Genomic DNA, 15,368 nt, shown 5'->3' on the forward strand with positions numbered 1-15,368 from the left:
TCAGGAAGCAGGTGCAAGCCAACGAATGGCCTTGTTTGATGAGGACACTCGTGAAGCTGTTTATGTTAAACAGGAGAACATCACAGCCTAGCTGTGAGTGCCAGGCCAACTCCTGGCACTCCAATTCCTCACTCCAGCTGAGGAGAAATCCTATAAGAGGAAGGGAGTGCTAAGGGAGGGCAAGACCCACACCCTTCCAAAGATCCCCTCTGGTCCAAAATCCTTTGCCCTTCCCAGTCAGCTTCTTTTGGTTTCTGTTGGAAGCCAAGGGACAAGGAGGTGAGAGGAGCTGGGGGTAGTTGTGAACACCAGCCTTCTTCCATAGGCAGCCCCCAACTTCTTTGAGAGATCACTGACTCTCAGCCCCAGCTGAGATACTACTTCCCAGCAGTATCAGCTGGGAAGGTCCAGGGGTCCTGATCTTCTTTCCAGTCCCTGGAAGATGGGGTCCAGCCAAAGTAGGATAATCATCGGTGACCAGGCAGGGTGGGACTGGGGGTCACTGTCTGAAGGGCGGGATCCTGTATTCTTCGGAAGATGGCTGGGAAATTCTTTCCTCCATTGCGTAGAACTTTCTTTCCCTCCTCGGTTGAGGTGCCTAGCTGTCAGGAGTTGCTTTTCTTTCTCCTGCTGGAGAAGCTGAGTTCATAACCAGCAGACGATTTGGCCAGCAGCCCTGCATGCCCTCACAGCTGGGAACCTCTATCAGGTGTCCTGATCTGTCAGACCCTCTTCATCCAACTCAACACTTGGTGTCAGGAAAACAGCTGGCATTTAGCGGTTAGTCCCTAGAGGTAAGGGACTGTGGAGTAAGCAGCTGAGTCCAAGAACTGCTATAACCATCTTGCTGCCATGAAGAAAGACTTCCTGAAGGCAAAGTCAATGAAGAGAGATAGCAGAGCTGAGGGAACCGCAGAGAAAGAGAGCTAGAGTCCTGATCAAACTGCACTTGAAGCCCACATACCTCAGGACTTGACAGTTAAATGAGCCAATAAATTCACTTTATGTTTAAGGTAGCTGGAGTTGGGTTTTTTGTTTATCGCAATTTAAACATAAGGATAGATTTATCAGATTCTCCAAAACATCACTGGTGTTCTTCCAAGTATGTACCAATTACTGTATTGTGACATATTAATTAATGTCCAGGATGAAGGACAGTAATGAAGATGCAGTGTGAATTTCAGAGAAATGAAGAAGACTATCAAGTGGAAATAAAGGAAGGAAAACAGATTTCTGTGAGCTCTGAATTGATTTCAAATTTTCAATGTCATCAGAACCCTTGCCAAGCTAACGGTATAAGCAAGAATCTATAGCACATGTCCAGTGATGTGGAAGCAGCTAAAGAATGAGAAAATGCCAACAATAGCAGAAGCAGTTAGAATTCAAGTCTGGCCTGAAGCTTTTAAGTGGCTACTATAGAAAATATTTCATGCGAATATAGGAAATGGTCGTATAGGGGTCCACTGTTTCTTGGAGAGTTGATCTTCCTACCTCTTACTTCTTCAAGTATATGGACCAAATATAATGGAAAAGTTCTCCCAGAATGCTGGTTGCAAAGCCCAGGTGGACACTGAGGTCCAAAGGTCAGAGATGACCAGGAAGATGAACTGGTCAAGGAAAGTTAATGGTTCAAGTGGATTATCCATTAAGAAGTCAAAATGGGCAACAGGTTCAAAAAGCAGTGGGGTCATCATTTGGGGATCCCCTTAGAAAACCAGAAGCCTCAAGACCTATCAAAAAGAGAAGTAGAAACAGATGTATTTCCCAGGGATCCAGACATCACACGAAAACAGCCCTGTACGGACTAATGCAGCACATGAATTGCAAAGAACAACAAATGCAAAGACAAGACAGTTTTACAAACTAAATGAAAGAATCTCTTTGCGTGCATTGATATACAAAATCAAGGTACTGCAAAAATAAATGGATACAAGATGAAAGTATGAAAGTAATAGCAGCAACAGTAACTACAACAGTAGCAAACAAAAACAGAAAACCTTGTATGATAGAAATGCAACTTAGGTCAATGCTGACAGAGGCTGAGCAGCCATTTAAAAGTGATGGGAACCCCTGAATGTGTGGCTGGCATCTGAAGTAAGGGCAGTCTTGTTGAGGACTGTGCCCTTAAACTGTGGAGTCCGATGCTAACTGTGGGCCAGAATAGAATTGTGTGCACCCAGGTGAGGTAGAAACAGAACACTTGCTGTCAGAATCAAGAGAGGGATTGATCAGTCATTACTCAAGAGAGGTGTGGTGTGGGCAGCTGTCTCTACCTGCATGCCCAAGTCACCACCTTTAAGATAAAGCTGGCCAGGGCCTAGTGGCAGGTGGCTGTTTTTCCTAAGAGCGGGACACTTCCCAGGCATATAATGTAAGTGGTGATATTTCCAGAGAAGCCAGACTCCTCTCTTCCCTAATCTTCTAATCAACCTCAAGGTGGTATTTTGGCCACAAAACTTTTCTGTAGGAAATACCCTCTCTATTTATAACTTCAATTACTACCAGACAATTCAAGGGCAGAAAGTTCCCCCACAAACCTCAAAATGAAGGTACCTTTTCAAATACCTGGTATTTGTGCCCAGTGTTCTATTCTTCAATATAAAATTTTCCAATTATTTATTTTTCCAATAAGGGTGATTTATTATGCTTAGAACTAAATGTGATTTAATTGTTGTAAGAACTTATAAAACAAATTCCCAAATAAGGAAAAATATATATTTCTGGTCTGAGAGGCTTTTGGCTCTGGGGCTAGTTACACAATCTAACTGTTGCCTATCCAAATAGGCTCACTTTTAGGCTCTCTCCTAAAAGTGAGCATGGAATGGTTCTTCAATGGAGGAAAAAAATGATGAAGTGAGATTTACCATCAATTAGCAAAAGAGAAGGAAAAGATTTATGAAAATATATAAAGGGAAAAGGCAGAAAATACAAATTAGGCAACATGTTCTGCACTCTACAAAATGTTTTTAATATATCCATTTTGGCAAACTTTCAAATATACAAAAGCTACTGTTTTTCAGTGATCCAAAGGGAAAATGGTGGGATCTGAAGAGACTGTCTCATCCATCCTATTTTGTAAGTCACAGGAGACAGAAGAGGTGATAGTAGCTGTGAAGAAGAGAAAACAAGCTATATCCTAGATGCCTGGGGCACAGAGGGAGTCTTGAGCACAGCTGTCGGTCTCTGGCATCGATCATAGAAATTATCCACTCAACTAGGATTTGAGGAGCCTAGTTGGAGGGGACCAAGTCCTAGAAATTTAGGCGAATGCCCTTAATGAAGGGAAGTGACATGTCTCATGTATGATTTCAGATCTAAGACTAGAGTTTGCTATATCTGGTTTCCTAAGTATTAGGAGGACGGTTTGCCCCAGAATCCAAGTCAGCCCAACTTAAACAGCAACAAAAGGATCCAATCAGTGTTTAAGAATGGGAGCCAAAGAAGGCTGTGGCTGACAAGAGGGAGGAAGTCTGAAGGTACACAGAGCTGAGGCAAGCCTATTCAGAGAGAATATAAGCAGCGTGATGAACAACTAAGTTTGAAGAATCAAGTTGCTTCCAATAGGAAAAAATAGGAAAGTCAAAGGATTAGGGCCTCTGGTCTCTATTACCATGCTCCAAATGGAAATAACATTTAGGTATCACTGGGCTCTTTTTTTCAAATACCAGCATGGCATGCTGGACTGCACATTGTATTAAGGATTCTTGGGGGACAGGGAGCCAGAATCCTATCCCTCTCTTCCGTCCTTCTTCCCAGGCTGCAGTGATTCATGGGGGACTCTGGGCTTTGGTCCCATAGGCATCTTGTGAAGTCATAAGACGCACTCAGATGAAAAATTTTTTCTAACATGGAGCTATGTATCTCCTTTTCTGCATATAAACGTTATTATTAATATTTTATAGTATCCTAAATCATTCTGCTTTCTGTAACTATTCTAATTATAAATCTCTAATCTTATATGATGTGCTAGGGCACCATAAGCTAGCCACACATCTAATACAGCTATTCCAAATTCCTCTAAATTGCTCAGGGAAAGGAAGATACATGTGTATCTATGATCATTCCCGTAGATCAAACCCTCAGAACCTAGAGAAAAATAATCATTTCCCCTTGTTGAAACATAGTACCAACTTTAATATCATTTAACAAACCAAGAGAGCTCAAGAATTAAGTGGAAAATCTTATGAGGTTACAGGATAGTGAAAGTCAGAGAAACATGAAGACAGGAAGCCAGGTTTCTTTATTCATTTTACAGATCAGGAAACTGACACTCAGGTTGAGAGAGTTTATGTCATTTTCCCATTTGCTTCTTCTTAGGAAAGTCAAAGCTGGAGCTTAGGTACCCTGAGGTGGCCTGGTTTTCCTTCTCCAGTAAGTTTGGAAATTATGATTCTGGAATAACAAGTCCCTGAAAATCCATATATAAATGAAGATACTTTATTGGCCTTCCTAATAATTTAGAGAAATCTATTAGAGCCATTTTTGACAGATGGACATTTGATATTGAAATTAGCTTATAAAGTGAATTAGAGTTGGAAAGGAAGAGAGAGTGATGGCTACACATTTCTGCATTTGATGCAGGACAGGCATACATTAGACATAGCTGTGTCTGCTGCTCTCAGCCAGACCAAGGCATGCCTCCTCTCTCCTACTCCGGGGTGAGTTTGGGAGATAAGGTAACAAAAGCACTAAGGCAACTACAATGCCAAAAATGAAAGGAAGGGATAGATTCATGAAGCAAGCATTATTACTTAACAGATTCCCAGATATCCCATGAAAATTGCCACACTTTCAACTCAAGCCTGAGGGAAAAGGGCAGAGGAGAAGATTAAAGAAAACAAGGATGAGAACTGATGAAAGTTGGAGTACTGTCCATGGCACAAGTTTCCAGTTAGTGAGTTTTTTAAAAATGAGCAATACATTTGCCAGCCCTTTTGTATTTTTTGCTTATATTGATTTATATATATTGTCAGTATTTCTTTTGGCTTTTTACATTTTCTTCAACAAAGTATCAAGCTATTCAGAGGTTCTTCATTTATTCCTGGCATGTAGGGATAATGTGAAGCTCTCAGGAAAAAAAAAATCCTTCCAGCCTTAGGAAATGACGCATGAAACTTCCTTCAACAAGCTTCTGAAATCTGTGAACCACATCTGTCTCTGTCCTCCTTCTCCTGTGTCTAGTCTTACTATGTAGAAGGACAGAGGCCTGGTAGCTCTCCAACTCAACATGTCTAAAACCAAAGTGGCAGCCTTCCCCTAGCTTCAATGGCCTGATTGTGTTAATTCTTGTAGGCCTCCAAATTATCTTTGATTCTTTTCTTATTCTTATGTATTGAGAACATCATTGTGTTATGAGACTTTTCCTTCCATGAGATCTGATTTCCTCCTTTTCCTTCCATTCCCTCTGCCTCCAACTTCAACTCTAGTTTTAATGCTGAAAATTGCTGTTTACTGCCCATCCCTACCCCTCTCCCCAATAAATCCTGAATACTACCAGGTTCAGGATTTAGGTTATTTATAATAAGTTATTAGCTTAATTAACCTAACAGGGGCATTAAGATGAACACATTGTGTGGGAGGATCATTTTAATTCTTCCTCAGAATAAGAATAATGGCAGAGGGAGACTTCCATAAGCGAGGATAAAGGGAAGTCAGGAAATCATTCCTAGAAAACTGTTCAGTTTCTAATCACTGCAGGCAACCCTACTATTTTATTTCTATTATCTTCGGATATACCCATAGTGATTGACATTGGGTCAGTGTGCCTTTCTTAAGGGACATTGTGGAAAAGCACCCAGAATACCTTACCCATAAACAAGCCTCAGGGAGAGGCACTCCTAGTAGCAGAATTGAAGGAGGGTAGAAAAACTCTGTGGCTTTTAGAAAATAGAATATAGCTGAGTATAACTATCATGAGGTCCTATGATCACAACTCTTTTTTTTTTCCCAGTCTCCATAGAGACAGTCAAAAATTGCCAGGGCCAACTATATTGAAAGTTGTCATGGTCGGGTATTGGGAAAAGTTTTTAATTAGCAATAATCATGCCTTGGATAAACTCCATTGGATACGATACTGCCACTGCGCAAAGCTAATCACAACTTTTATGTGCTCCAAAAAGACCCAGTTACTAATGTAATCAAGTGCAAACTCCTTAATCTAGAATTTGAGATTTGACATCAAAATATCAAACCAGTCTTTCAAAAAAGCACCTCCACTACTTATTAAGATGAGTCCTAGGGGATGATGCCCTCCTGTAATCTTGATTTATACCTGGAAGGACCTCTCCTGGCCTCAGCCTCACCTATGTCCACCCCCACCTTCAACCCTAATTCAAGCCCCACCTTCTCCGTGAAGCTTTATTTGACTAACAGGTCCCCATTACCTTACTCCCTCCTCTGGACTCACCTACCAGATACAGTCTGAACTCTCATTTGGCTCATGTGTGTATATATAGATATATGTATACACACACATATGCCACTTTTAAACAAGTCTCTGTGTCTGTATCTTCATGTACCAGGCAAAATCACTAGTTTCTTAAGGACAAATTCTGTGTGAGTTGGACAAGGTTGCAGTTAGCACCTACTTCATGAAGGATCCTCAATCAACATTTCCTAAGTGATTGCTGATTGAGCCACTATCAGAAACAGTTGAAAAATTTAGTCAGTGAGACCAAAAATGTCTTAGTTCCTGGGATGGTTAGCAGAACCTAGCGCTTATCCTGGAGTGAGCAACCTCTGAGTAATAAACCACACAAATTGAATACTCATGTAGATCCAATACCAATCAACACGCTGGAAGAAATTCTGGACTCTGTGAGCACTGGGATTTTCAGAAGCTGCTAAATATTTTTTTAGGCATTTAACTTAAGAAGCTTAAGGGAGCTGAAACATCCACAACCTCTTTCTAAAAGGAATGTAATCACATGAATAGCTCTTTACATTTTACTTGCATTGTCAAGTGGCCCTTGAAATAATCTTGAAAGGCAGAGCGGGAAGTTATTAAAAACCAAGGGGCAGAGAAGGCTAGGCTAGCTCTTTTCCATCTCATTCTTAGGAAGCATCATTACATGTTTCTTAGACATCGGGACTCCTCTTGGGACTCCTCTACAAAGAGGAGTCCTTTTATTTTTGATTTTATGATTCTTAAGAACTTGGTTTCCAGAGTGCCTGGTCCCCAAAAAAGATGTTGAAATTTTTCTCACTGGCATTCTATAATCTACCTAAAACTATTCTGTTCTTATTTTAATTACCATCTGGGTATAGGAACAGCTCCAGGGCACCCACACGCAGCCTATCAGATGAGTTCAATAAAGGTGCAAAGCCCACCAGCCCATGTGCCCTCATATGGTGGGGAGTCACCAAGCCAAAAACCACTTAGGGTTTTCCGTGGGTGTCGATAAATCACTCCCTCTATGCCACAGAATTTTAGAGTCTGGGTAAGACTTTATTGGCTTCAACATCTGGGTTTCCTTACACCAGAGGACACGGAACAGAAAACTGCCGGAAATGGGGAGGAGACCGCAGGTGTCCGCGCAGGGCTGCGCCTTTCTCCCCACCTGCCTAATTCATTACCTAAGTCACAGGCTGGCACTTCCCCCGCGCTCTGCGGCCTTGAGCAACAACGGTCTCGACCCTAAAATTATTTTTGTTCGTTCCATGAACCAGATATAATAATGATTCTAATTTATATATTTAAGCAAAGGGGACAAACTCTCAGGACCCAAGCGCCGGGACACAGTTTTTCCGTCTCATAGACCTCGAGTTTGGCATTTTTTTCCTGCGAAGCCTTCCCTGGGATGATGGCTTAATCGTGTGATTATGTAAATCAGTTACAATTTGGCTTAAATAAAAAAACAAAAAACAGTTCCCTACGCCTGAGCCAAGCTAGCAGTCCCCCAGGTTTGAGTTCAACCTAGAGCTACGGAAGTGGGAGGAGCTGCTGGGGCACGGAGGCGGGACTTGGTCTCCCGGCAACGGCCGTGGCGATTGGCCAGCCCTTCGGCAGCCGAGGCCAATGGCCAGGCGCCCTGAAAACGCTCGGCGCGGCGACTGCGGCTGCGCGCGAGATTCGAATAGGTGGCGGCTCCTCGCTCGCGGCGCAAGAGGGCCGCCGGTGGTCTTCTCGCCATGGATAACCCGGAAAATGTCTTTCAGTAAGTGTCCGTGTGGTGGGTTGGGGGCGCAGAGGGGGCTGGGGCGCCCGGGGTTCTGCCTCCGTTTGCCCCCTCCGCCCTTTGCCTGGGCTTTGGGGTTTACCCCACCCAGCAAGGCCACAGTGGCCGTCTGGTGGGGATTCGGGCAGTTCGTGAGGCCCTCAGAGCTCTTGTTTGTTCTTCTAATGAACCCCCTGTGGACGGTCGCTGTTGTGGGAGAAAAAAGTCCGACCCAACCAAAAACTAAACCTTGTGTTTTATGAGAAATTTTCAAAAGTCACTTATTAAAAAGTTCTACTACCGTAGGGAGAGAATTAAAAATTGCTGTCTTACCCATAATCCCACCGTTACTTTTTAAACGTCCTTGAATGCAGTGCACTTTAAGAAAAAAAAAAAAAAAGCTTTGATTATTGTTGAGTCATTTGTGCCAGCCTGCTCACAGTTTTTAAAGTTCCCACGCGTTTGACTTAAGTGATTTGACTGATTAAAAAGTTTTTTAAAACAATTAGGTCATATGTGGCAGGAAGTGAAACTGGTTAGTTTTATCACTTCTTTGGGATCAGAAGACTGAGGTTGTTACACACAGTCAAAACAAGTATCTATTTGCTTTACTACTTCTTCCTTGGCCTTCAACCTAGCCAGCAACTATGTTCTTTTGGAAGTCCCCCATCCCATTTTTAAAGGGAAATTAGATCATTCTCATCTTTTGTTGACTTTCTAAGATTAATTTGCTTTAATGAACTGGGTGTTTTATCAACTTACAGTGCATTTAGGCCATTTTACTAGGGAAAATTGGTTGCTATTAGAACATGAAATGTTTACCTTGGGAAGGCCTATTACACATATTTTGAGAAAAAGGCTCTGACAGAGATTTATCCCTCTGCTAGAGGCATGAGAGAGATTCAAAATTTAGAAGCAATTTTTTTAATTTTTAAAAGTAATACATTTATATGGTTAAAAAAAGATTTAGAAAAGTATTCATCAAGAACTCTGATACCTGTCTACTCTCCTCCTACCCCTTCATATGTAACCATTTTTCTTTATTGGATTTGTAAATCAATCAATACATAAAGCTCTCTCTCATTCTTTAACAACTGCATACTATTTCATACACCACAATTGATCCAAATAGTCCTCTATTGATGGACACAGGTTGTTGACAATCTTTTGCTATTATAAATAGTACCTCAGTGAAAAATCTTGCACATATGGCATTTTACACATACACTCATATCTGTCTTTTAGATTCTCAAAGGTGATTTTATTGGATCAAAAGCAAATCTGGCTCCTATTTACTGCCAATTGCCTTGGTTGGAATTGAGTGCACTTTCACCTGCAAGCAAGATATGTTAGAGAGCTTGCTTCCTATTGTTGCACCTACACAGTCACAATTCTTATTTTTGCCAATCTGATGGATGAGAAATTGTATCTCAGGTAAATTTATCTTATGAGAGAGGTTGAACATCTTTTCATGTTTGAGAGCCATGTATATTTTTCTGTGAAATGTTTTTTTATGCCCTTTGCTCATTTTTAAAAGTTGGGTTGATGACTTTTCCCTCAATTTCTGGAAGATCTTTTGTTTTTCCAATTTTTCATTTCTCTTTTGACTCGTTTTGTTTGTTTGTTTTGTCAATTTGACTTGTAGAAGCTTTTATTTACATATAGTTGTCTTTAGCTGTTCTTTGAGTCATAAGAAACATTGATTTCATTTGTATATTGATGTGATAACAAGAAGTATTGCTTTTTAAATCATTTTTTTCAAAACCAAAACTTGTAATTTCTCGGAGAACCTAGGAGTCTTCCTGAACTTAATTCTTATACCTGGTATGCAATCTCTTCAGGAAGCCCATTGTATCTTTTCCCAAATTGCTCCCAAGTGCTGTTCCCACCCTGGTCCACCTCACCACCCTGTCTCTGGGACTCCCCAAAGCTTCTGAGCTGGTTTCCCACTTCTCACCCCTCCCCTACTGATGTTTTAAAATGCAAATTAGATCTTGTCATCCCTGTTTTCCATTGCTTATCACACTTAAATCACACTGGTTTTCTTTCTGTTCCTGAAACAGTCCAGTTTCTGAAGTTCTCTCGGCCTTGACCATTTCTCCCAGATAGCTACATGGCTGTCTGGCACTGATCACATGCCATCCCCTCTGAGAGGCAGGCCTTCCCTCACCACCCTATGTAAAAATAGTAACTGTTACTGCTCTGACCCTTCTCATGTTTTGTTTTGCTTTGCTTTGCTTTGTTTTTTAAGTACTTAATGTAAACTGACATTATTTTACATGTTTCCTTTTGTTTGTTTATCCTTCTGGCACCTGAGCTTCCATGGAGATTTTACTTTTCCTGGTTGGTTTTTCTAAGCTGTGCTTGGGTATGTGGAAGTAGGGGAAGCAGAGTTCTCTGGGCACTGTTAGGGGCTGATTTCTCAGCACTGCCATCATGTGTTCTTCCTTAGGGACATTGTATTATACTGAGGCCAGGAAAGCTGTATCTGGAAACTCCAATTTCTGGTACTCTGGGCTTATCTCACACTTCGTTACAACCCCTCTTTAAAAACCCTGTTCCAGCCATGGCTCAGCCATGCTCCTGGGGAGCAAGAGCAGAGGTCTGAGTCAGTGCCACACATGGGTCCCACTATTAGGAGGAGGGGCAGCAAACTTCTGGATGCTGCCCCTTATGGTGATAGTGACATTGGAGATCAGTGAGAGGAGAAGAAGATTCTTGGGGATAGAGCTGGGGACTGACTTTCTTCTGGAAAAACACTGACTACTTCTGAGTTTTCTGACTACTTCTGAGTGAATGCCCTTTAAATTCTATATAGCATTTGGATTGATATTTAAGATGTAATTTATATACCTTAAAATATATATAAATATAAAATATGTATATAAATAAGTTTTACTGTAAGGAATTATCCCTAATATCCCTTGTGTATAATTTTCTTTGTTCTAGAATGTTTGAAGCCCATATGCAGAGCTACAAGGGTGATGACCCACTTGGTGAATGGGAAAGGTTAGCATTTAGTTTATTTTATTCCTTTAAACAAACTATATGCTGCTCTATGGAAAATTAACATTATTCTTATTTTTCTAGCTACATGCAGTGGGTAGAAGAGAATTTTCCTGAGAATAAAGAATACTTGACAACTTTATTAGAACATTTAATGAAGGAGTTTTTAGATAAGAAGAGATACCACAATGACCCAAGATTCATCAATTATTGTTTAAAATTTGTAAGTATACTTTCACATGTATAATTAAATCTATAATCATGTTGTACTTTTGCTTCTTTCCCCTAGATCATAAGATCATTTTAAACTATCTTTTATTTTAATTCTTTGTTTCCAATTCTGAGGATATAAAGAGGAAAAACAAACTTTTTTTCTGTTCTCTTACTCAATAACACAGAAGATTTCTGTGACCTCTGTTCACCAAGAAGTGTGTGGGGATTTCTCCCCACCAGCAACCAATCAATCAGTTCTGCACCAGGCACCAGCAGAATATCCTCCTATTCAATTCTGACACTATCTACCTGGAGATAGTGTCAGATTCCACAGGTTGAGGACTTGGTCCCACAAGACTACTCTGCCAATGCCAGTAGCAGGCCCTGGGTTGTTTTTTGTGTGATTCTGACTGGCTATAAAGCAGGGTTCCCACAGCCCCCTCTTTGGGTTCAATTAATTTGCTTGAGTGGCACATATAACTCAGGGACAGAGACCAAATATATATAGTCATGAATCACAACATGGTGGATACAATCTGAGAAATACATCAATACACCTTTGATGCTGAGGAGAATTCAAATTGGTTTTTATTACAGTCATGCATTGCTTAACAGAGGGGACACATTCTGAGAAATGCATCATTGGGCAGTTTTATTATGTGAACATCATAGTGTACTTACATGAACCTAGGTGGTAAAGCCGACTATACACCTAGGTTTATATGGTATAGCCTGTTGCTCCTAGGGTAAAAACCTGTACAGCAAGTTACTGTACTGAATACTGTAGGCAATTATGTAAGTACTTGTGTATCTGAATATAGAAAAGGTACAGTAAAAATACAGGATAAAAGATAAAAAATGACATACCTGTATAGTGTACTTCATATTAATGGAGTTTATAGGACTAGAAGTTGCTCTAGATGAGTCTGTGAATGTGAAGGCCTAGGACACTAAGGTATACTAGCATAGACTTTAGAAACATTGTATACTTAATCTACACTAAATGTGTAAAAAAATTTCTTTCTTCAGTAATAAACTAACCTTAGCTTACTGTAACATTTTTAGTTTATAAACTTTTTAATCTTTTTAACTTTTTGACTATTTGTAATAAACTTAGCTTAAAACATAGATACATTGTACAGCTGTATAAAAAGTTTCTTTATATCCTATTCTATAAGCTATTATCTATTTAATTTTTTTTTAAACTTTGTTAAAAACTAAGACACAAACTTGCACATTAGCTTAGGCCTACATCCAAGATTATGATCATGATTATCACTGTCTTCTACCTCCACATCTTGTCCCACTGGAAGGTCTTCAAGGGCATGGCCTAACACATGGGCTATCATCTCCTATGATAATAATGCCCTTTTCTGGAATGCCTCCCGAAGGACCTGCCTGAGTTTGTTTTATGGTAACTTTTTTTTTTTTACAAATAGAAAGAATATACTCTAATGATATAAAAGTATAATATAGTAAACCTATAAATAAGTTATATAGTCATTTATTATCAAGTATTCTGTACTACACATAATTATATGTGCTATACCCTTATATGACTGGCAGTGCAGTAAGGTTGTTTACACCAGCACCACCACAAACATGTGATTAATGCATTCAGCTACAACATTAGAACAGCTTTGACATCACTAGACAATAGGAATTTTTCAGCTCCATTATAATCTTATAGGACCCCCCCATCATATATGTGGTCTTTGTTGACCAAAACATTTTTATGCGGCACATGACTATATTTTACAATGTTATACCAGTCATAAAATTTTAAAAGTTGTATGGCCAGTGATCTGTATTTTAGAATCTTTGGCTTCTGTATTGTGCAGTCAGTGATTACATTTTAAAATCTTCCTCTGTGTATCAAATCTGCATATGTTGCAGCACAAGATAGAAACCATTGAATTATAAGAAAGTTTGTGGATGAGAAGTATTTTGGGGGGGGGAGGATAAGCAGGCACTGAGGGTTACTGGGAGTATATTAAATTCATTGTGATTCATTAAGAAAATTTTAACTCTCAGAAACTAAATTTATTACTAAAAGGAAATGACCATCTTAGGTTAGGCTTTAAAAGGTTGGGACTCTTAAATCTGTAAGTAAAGGCACAGGGGCATAATGAAATCAGTGGAGTAGATAAGGTAAATGTGAATTTCTTCTCTAAATTACAAAACAGTTACGATAAGAGGCATTCCATGGAACTTGATGGAGCAATCTCAGATTAAGGCAAATGTAATAATTTACATAATTAGACAATATAGACCCCACCATCTTAGGAAATAGTATGGGTAATAGTGTGGGGACATTGAATGTCAAGGAAATGAATGAGCCTAACTTTTAGGTTTGCCATCAGAGAACCACACATGCCTTCCCTTACACACTATACTGTGAAACCTCCATGAAGACAAAAGGAACATTGAATTCCAGCGGGACTTGGCCAGAGCTAGGCTAGCAATTTTATTGTTTGTATGTCTTTTTGCTTTGGGTTCCTGTAGGCTGAGTACAACAGCGACCTTCATCAGTTTTTTGAGTTTCTGTACAACCATGGGATCGGAACCCAGTCATCCCTTCTGTACATCGCCTGGGCAGAGCATCTAGAAGCTCAGGGAGAGCTGCAGCATGCCAGTGCCGTTTTTCGGAGAGGAATTCAAAACCAAGCTGAACCTAGAGAGCTACTGCAACAACAGTACAGGTAGTTTCAAAACAAAACTCTGCTTTGAAGTATTTCCTGCTTTGAAATATAACTTTTTCTCTTAAAAAGTATATTATCTATTTGTACATGGAAGTCCTCCTCGTTATTGAAAATGTGGATAATACAGTATAGTATAAAGAAAAAGAAACTTCCCAGAGATATTACTACTAACATTTTGGTGTATTTCCTTCTGTTATCTTTTCCTATGTCTATGTGTGTCTTTGTGTTTGTATATTTTAACTATAAATCATACTGTATGTCTCATAATATATATCAAGCTTAATACTTCTCTTAAGTTATGAACTAATTCTGAAGTGGTTATGAAATCTGTCACAGAGTTATGTCATAATTTAACCACTCTCCAACTGGATATTTAAGTTGTTTATAACATTTTGATTTTTGTAAAGAAGACCATGATGAATATTTTAATGAATAACTTGGTGTTCACAATTTTTTACTTTTTCTGTGATTAAATATGCCTCATTTAGAGAATTTTGAAAATTCAGAAAACTAAAGAAGCAAAAGAAACCTTTTCGCAGCTTATTACAGGATTGTAGGCATACTGTAATGTGCAGCATGTGTTTACATATGCAGCTTATGTCAAAGTCTTTTTCCTTTATCATAAAAGTATTTTAAAATATATTTCCTATTTTTATTTAGTTCCTGCTGATAGATTCTCAATTGAAACTGTTCAGTCAACGGATGTATAAAGAGTTTTTAGGGTTGTGGTGCATATAAACCAACTGCCTACTCAAAGGTTATACTACTTTTTTACTTTCACCCTCTCATTAGAATTTGAGACTCATTATCCACTGTACTCCTCGTCAGCCTTTAATATATTCATTTTCAACTTTGCTATAGTACTCATGCTTTTTTTAAAACTCTGTTATGAGAATTTCCAAACATACATTAAAAAGAGAAAAATTAGTATAATGAACCTCCATTTATCGACCACCTACTTTTAATAATTATTAACATTGGGTTATATGTTTTCTATGCTGAGGAATTTTAAAACAAATCCAAAACAGCAAAAATATTTTACCTCAAACACTACCATGAACATCTCTGAAAGCTCATTTCTTATACAACCTTATTCCATAATCACGCTGTTAATGGAAAAAAACCCAAATTCTGCAAAGTAATTTAAAGAGGTTTATTCAGCTAAATATATGCAACCATGGCCTGTAGATCCATGCCCAATGAGCCTTGAGCAAGTGGTCCCACAATGTTTGGGGTACAGTTTGGTTTTATACATTCCAGGGACCCAGGAATTACATGTAAAGTCATAAAT

The 15,368-nt window shown here is 39.4% G+C and overlaps 1 protein-coding gene and 1 non-coding gene across 2 annotated transcripts in view; one reads left to right on the forward strand and one right to left on the reverse strand.

Moving 5' to 3' along the window:
* Window positions 1-5,950: 5,950 nt before the first annotated feature.
* Window positions 5,951-6,091, reverse strand: LOC142870246 (U4 spliceosomal RNA). The gene has a single exon (XR_012918683.1). It is a non-coding gene; the product is annotated as a U4 spliceosomal RNA (small nuclear RNA).
* Window positions 6,092-8,048: 1,957 nt separating this feature from the next.
* Window positions 8,049-15,368, forward strand: part of BUB1 (BUB1 mitotic checkpoint serine/threonine kinase) — a 44,639-nt gene continuing 37,319 nt past the window's right edge. Inside the window, exons 1-4 of the mRNA XM_076000978.1 lie at window positions 8,049-8,156; window positions 11,106-11,165; window positions 11,247-11,385; window positions 13,881-14,077. Coding sequence (XP_075857093.1) covers window positions 8,131-8,156; window positions 11,106-11,165; window positions 11,247-11,385; window positions 13,881-14,077 — 422 coding nt within the window. The 5' untranslated portion in view covers window positions 8,049-8,130. The remainder of the gene's footprint in view (window positions 8,157-11,105; window positions 11,166-11,246; window positions 11,386-13,880; window positions 14,078-15,368) is intronic.

This window comes from Microcebus murinus, chromosome 3, assembly GCF_040939455.1.
Source record: "Microcebus murinus isolate Inina chromosome 3, M.murinus_Inina_mat1.0, whole genome shotgun sequence".
Taxonomy (NCBI): domain Eukaryota; kingdom Metazoa; phylum Chordata; class Mammalia; order Primates; family Cheirogaleidae; genus Microcebus; species Microcebus murinus.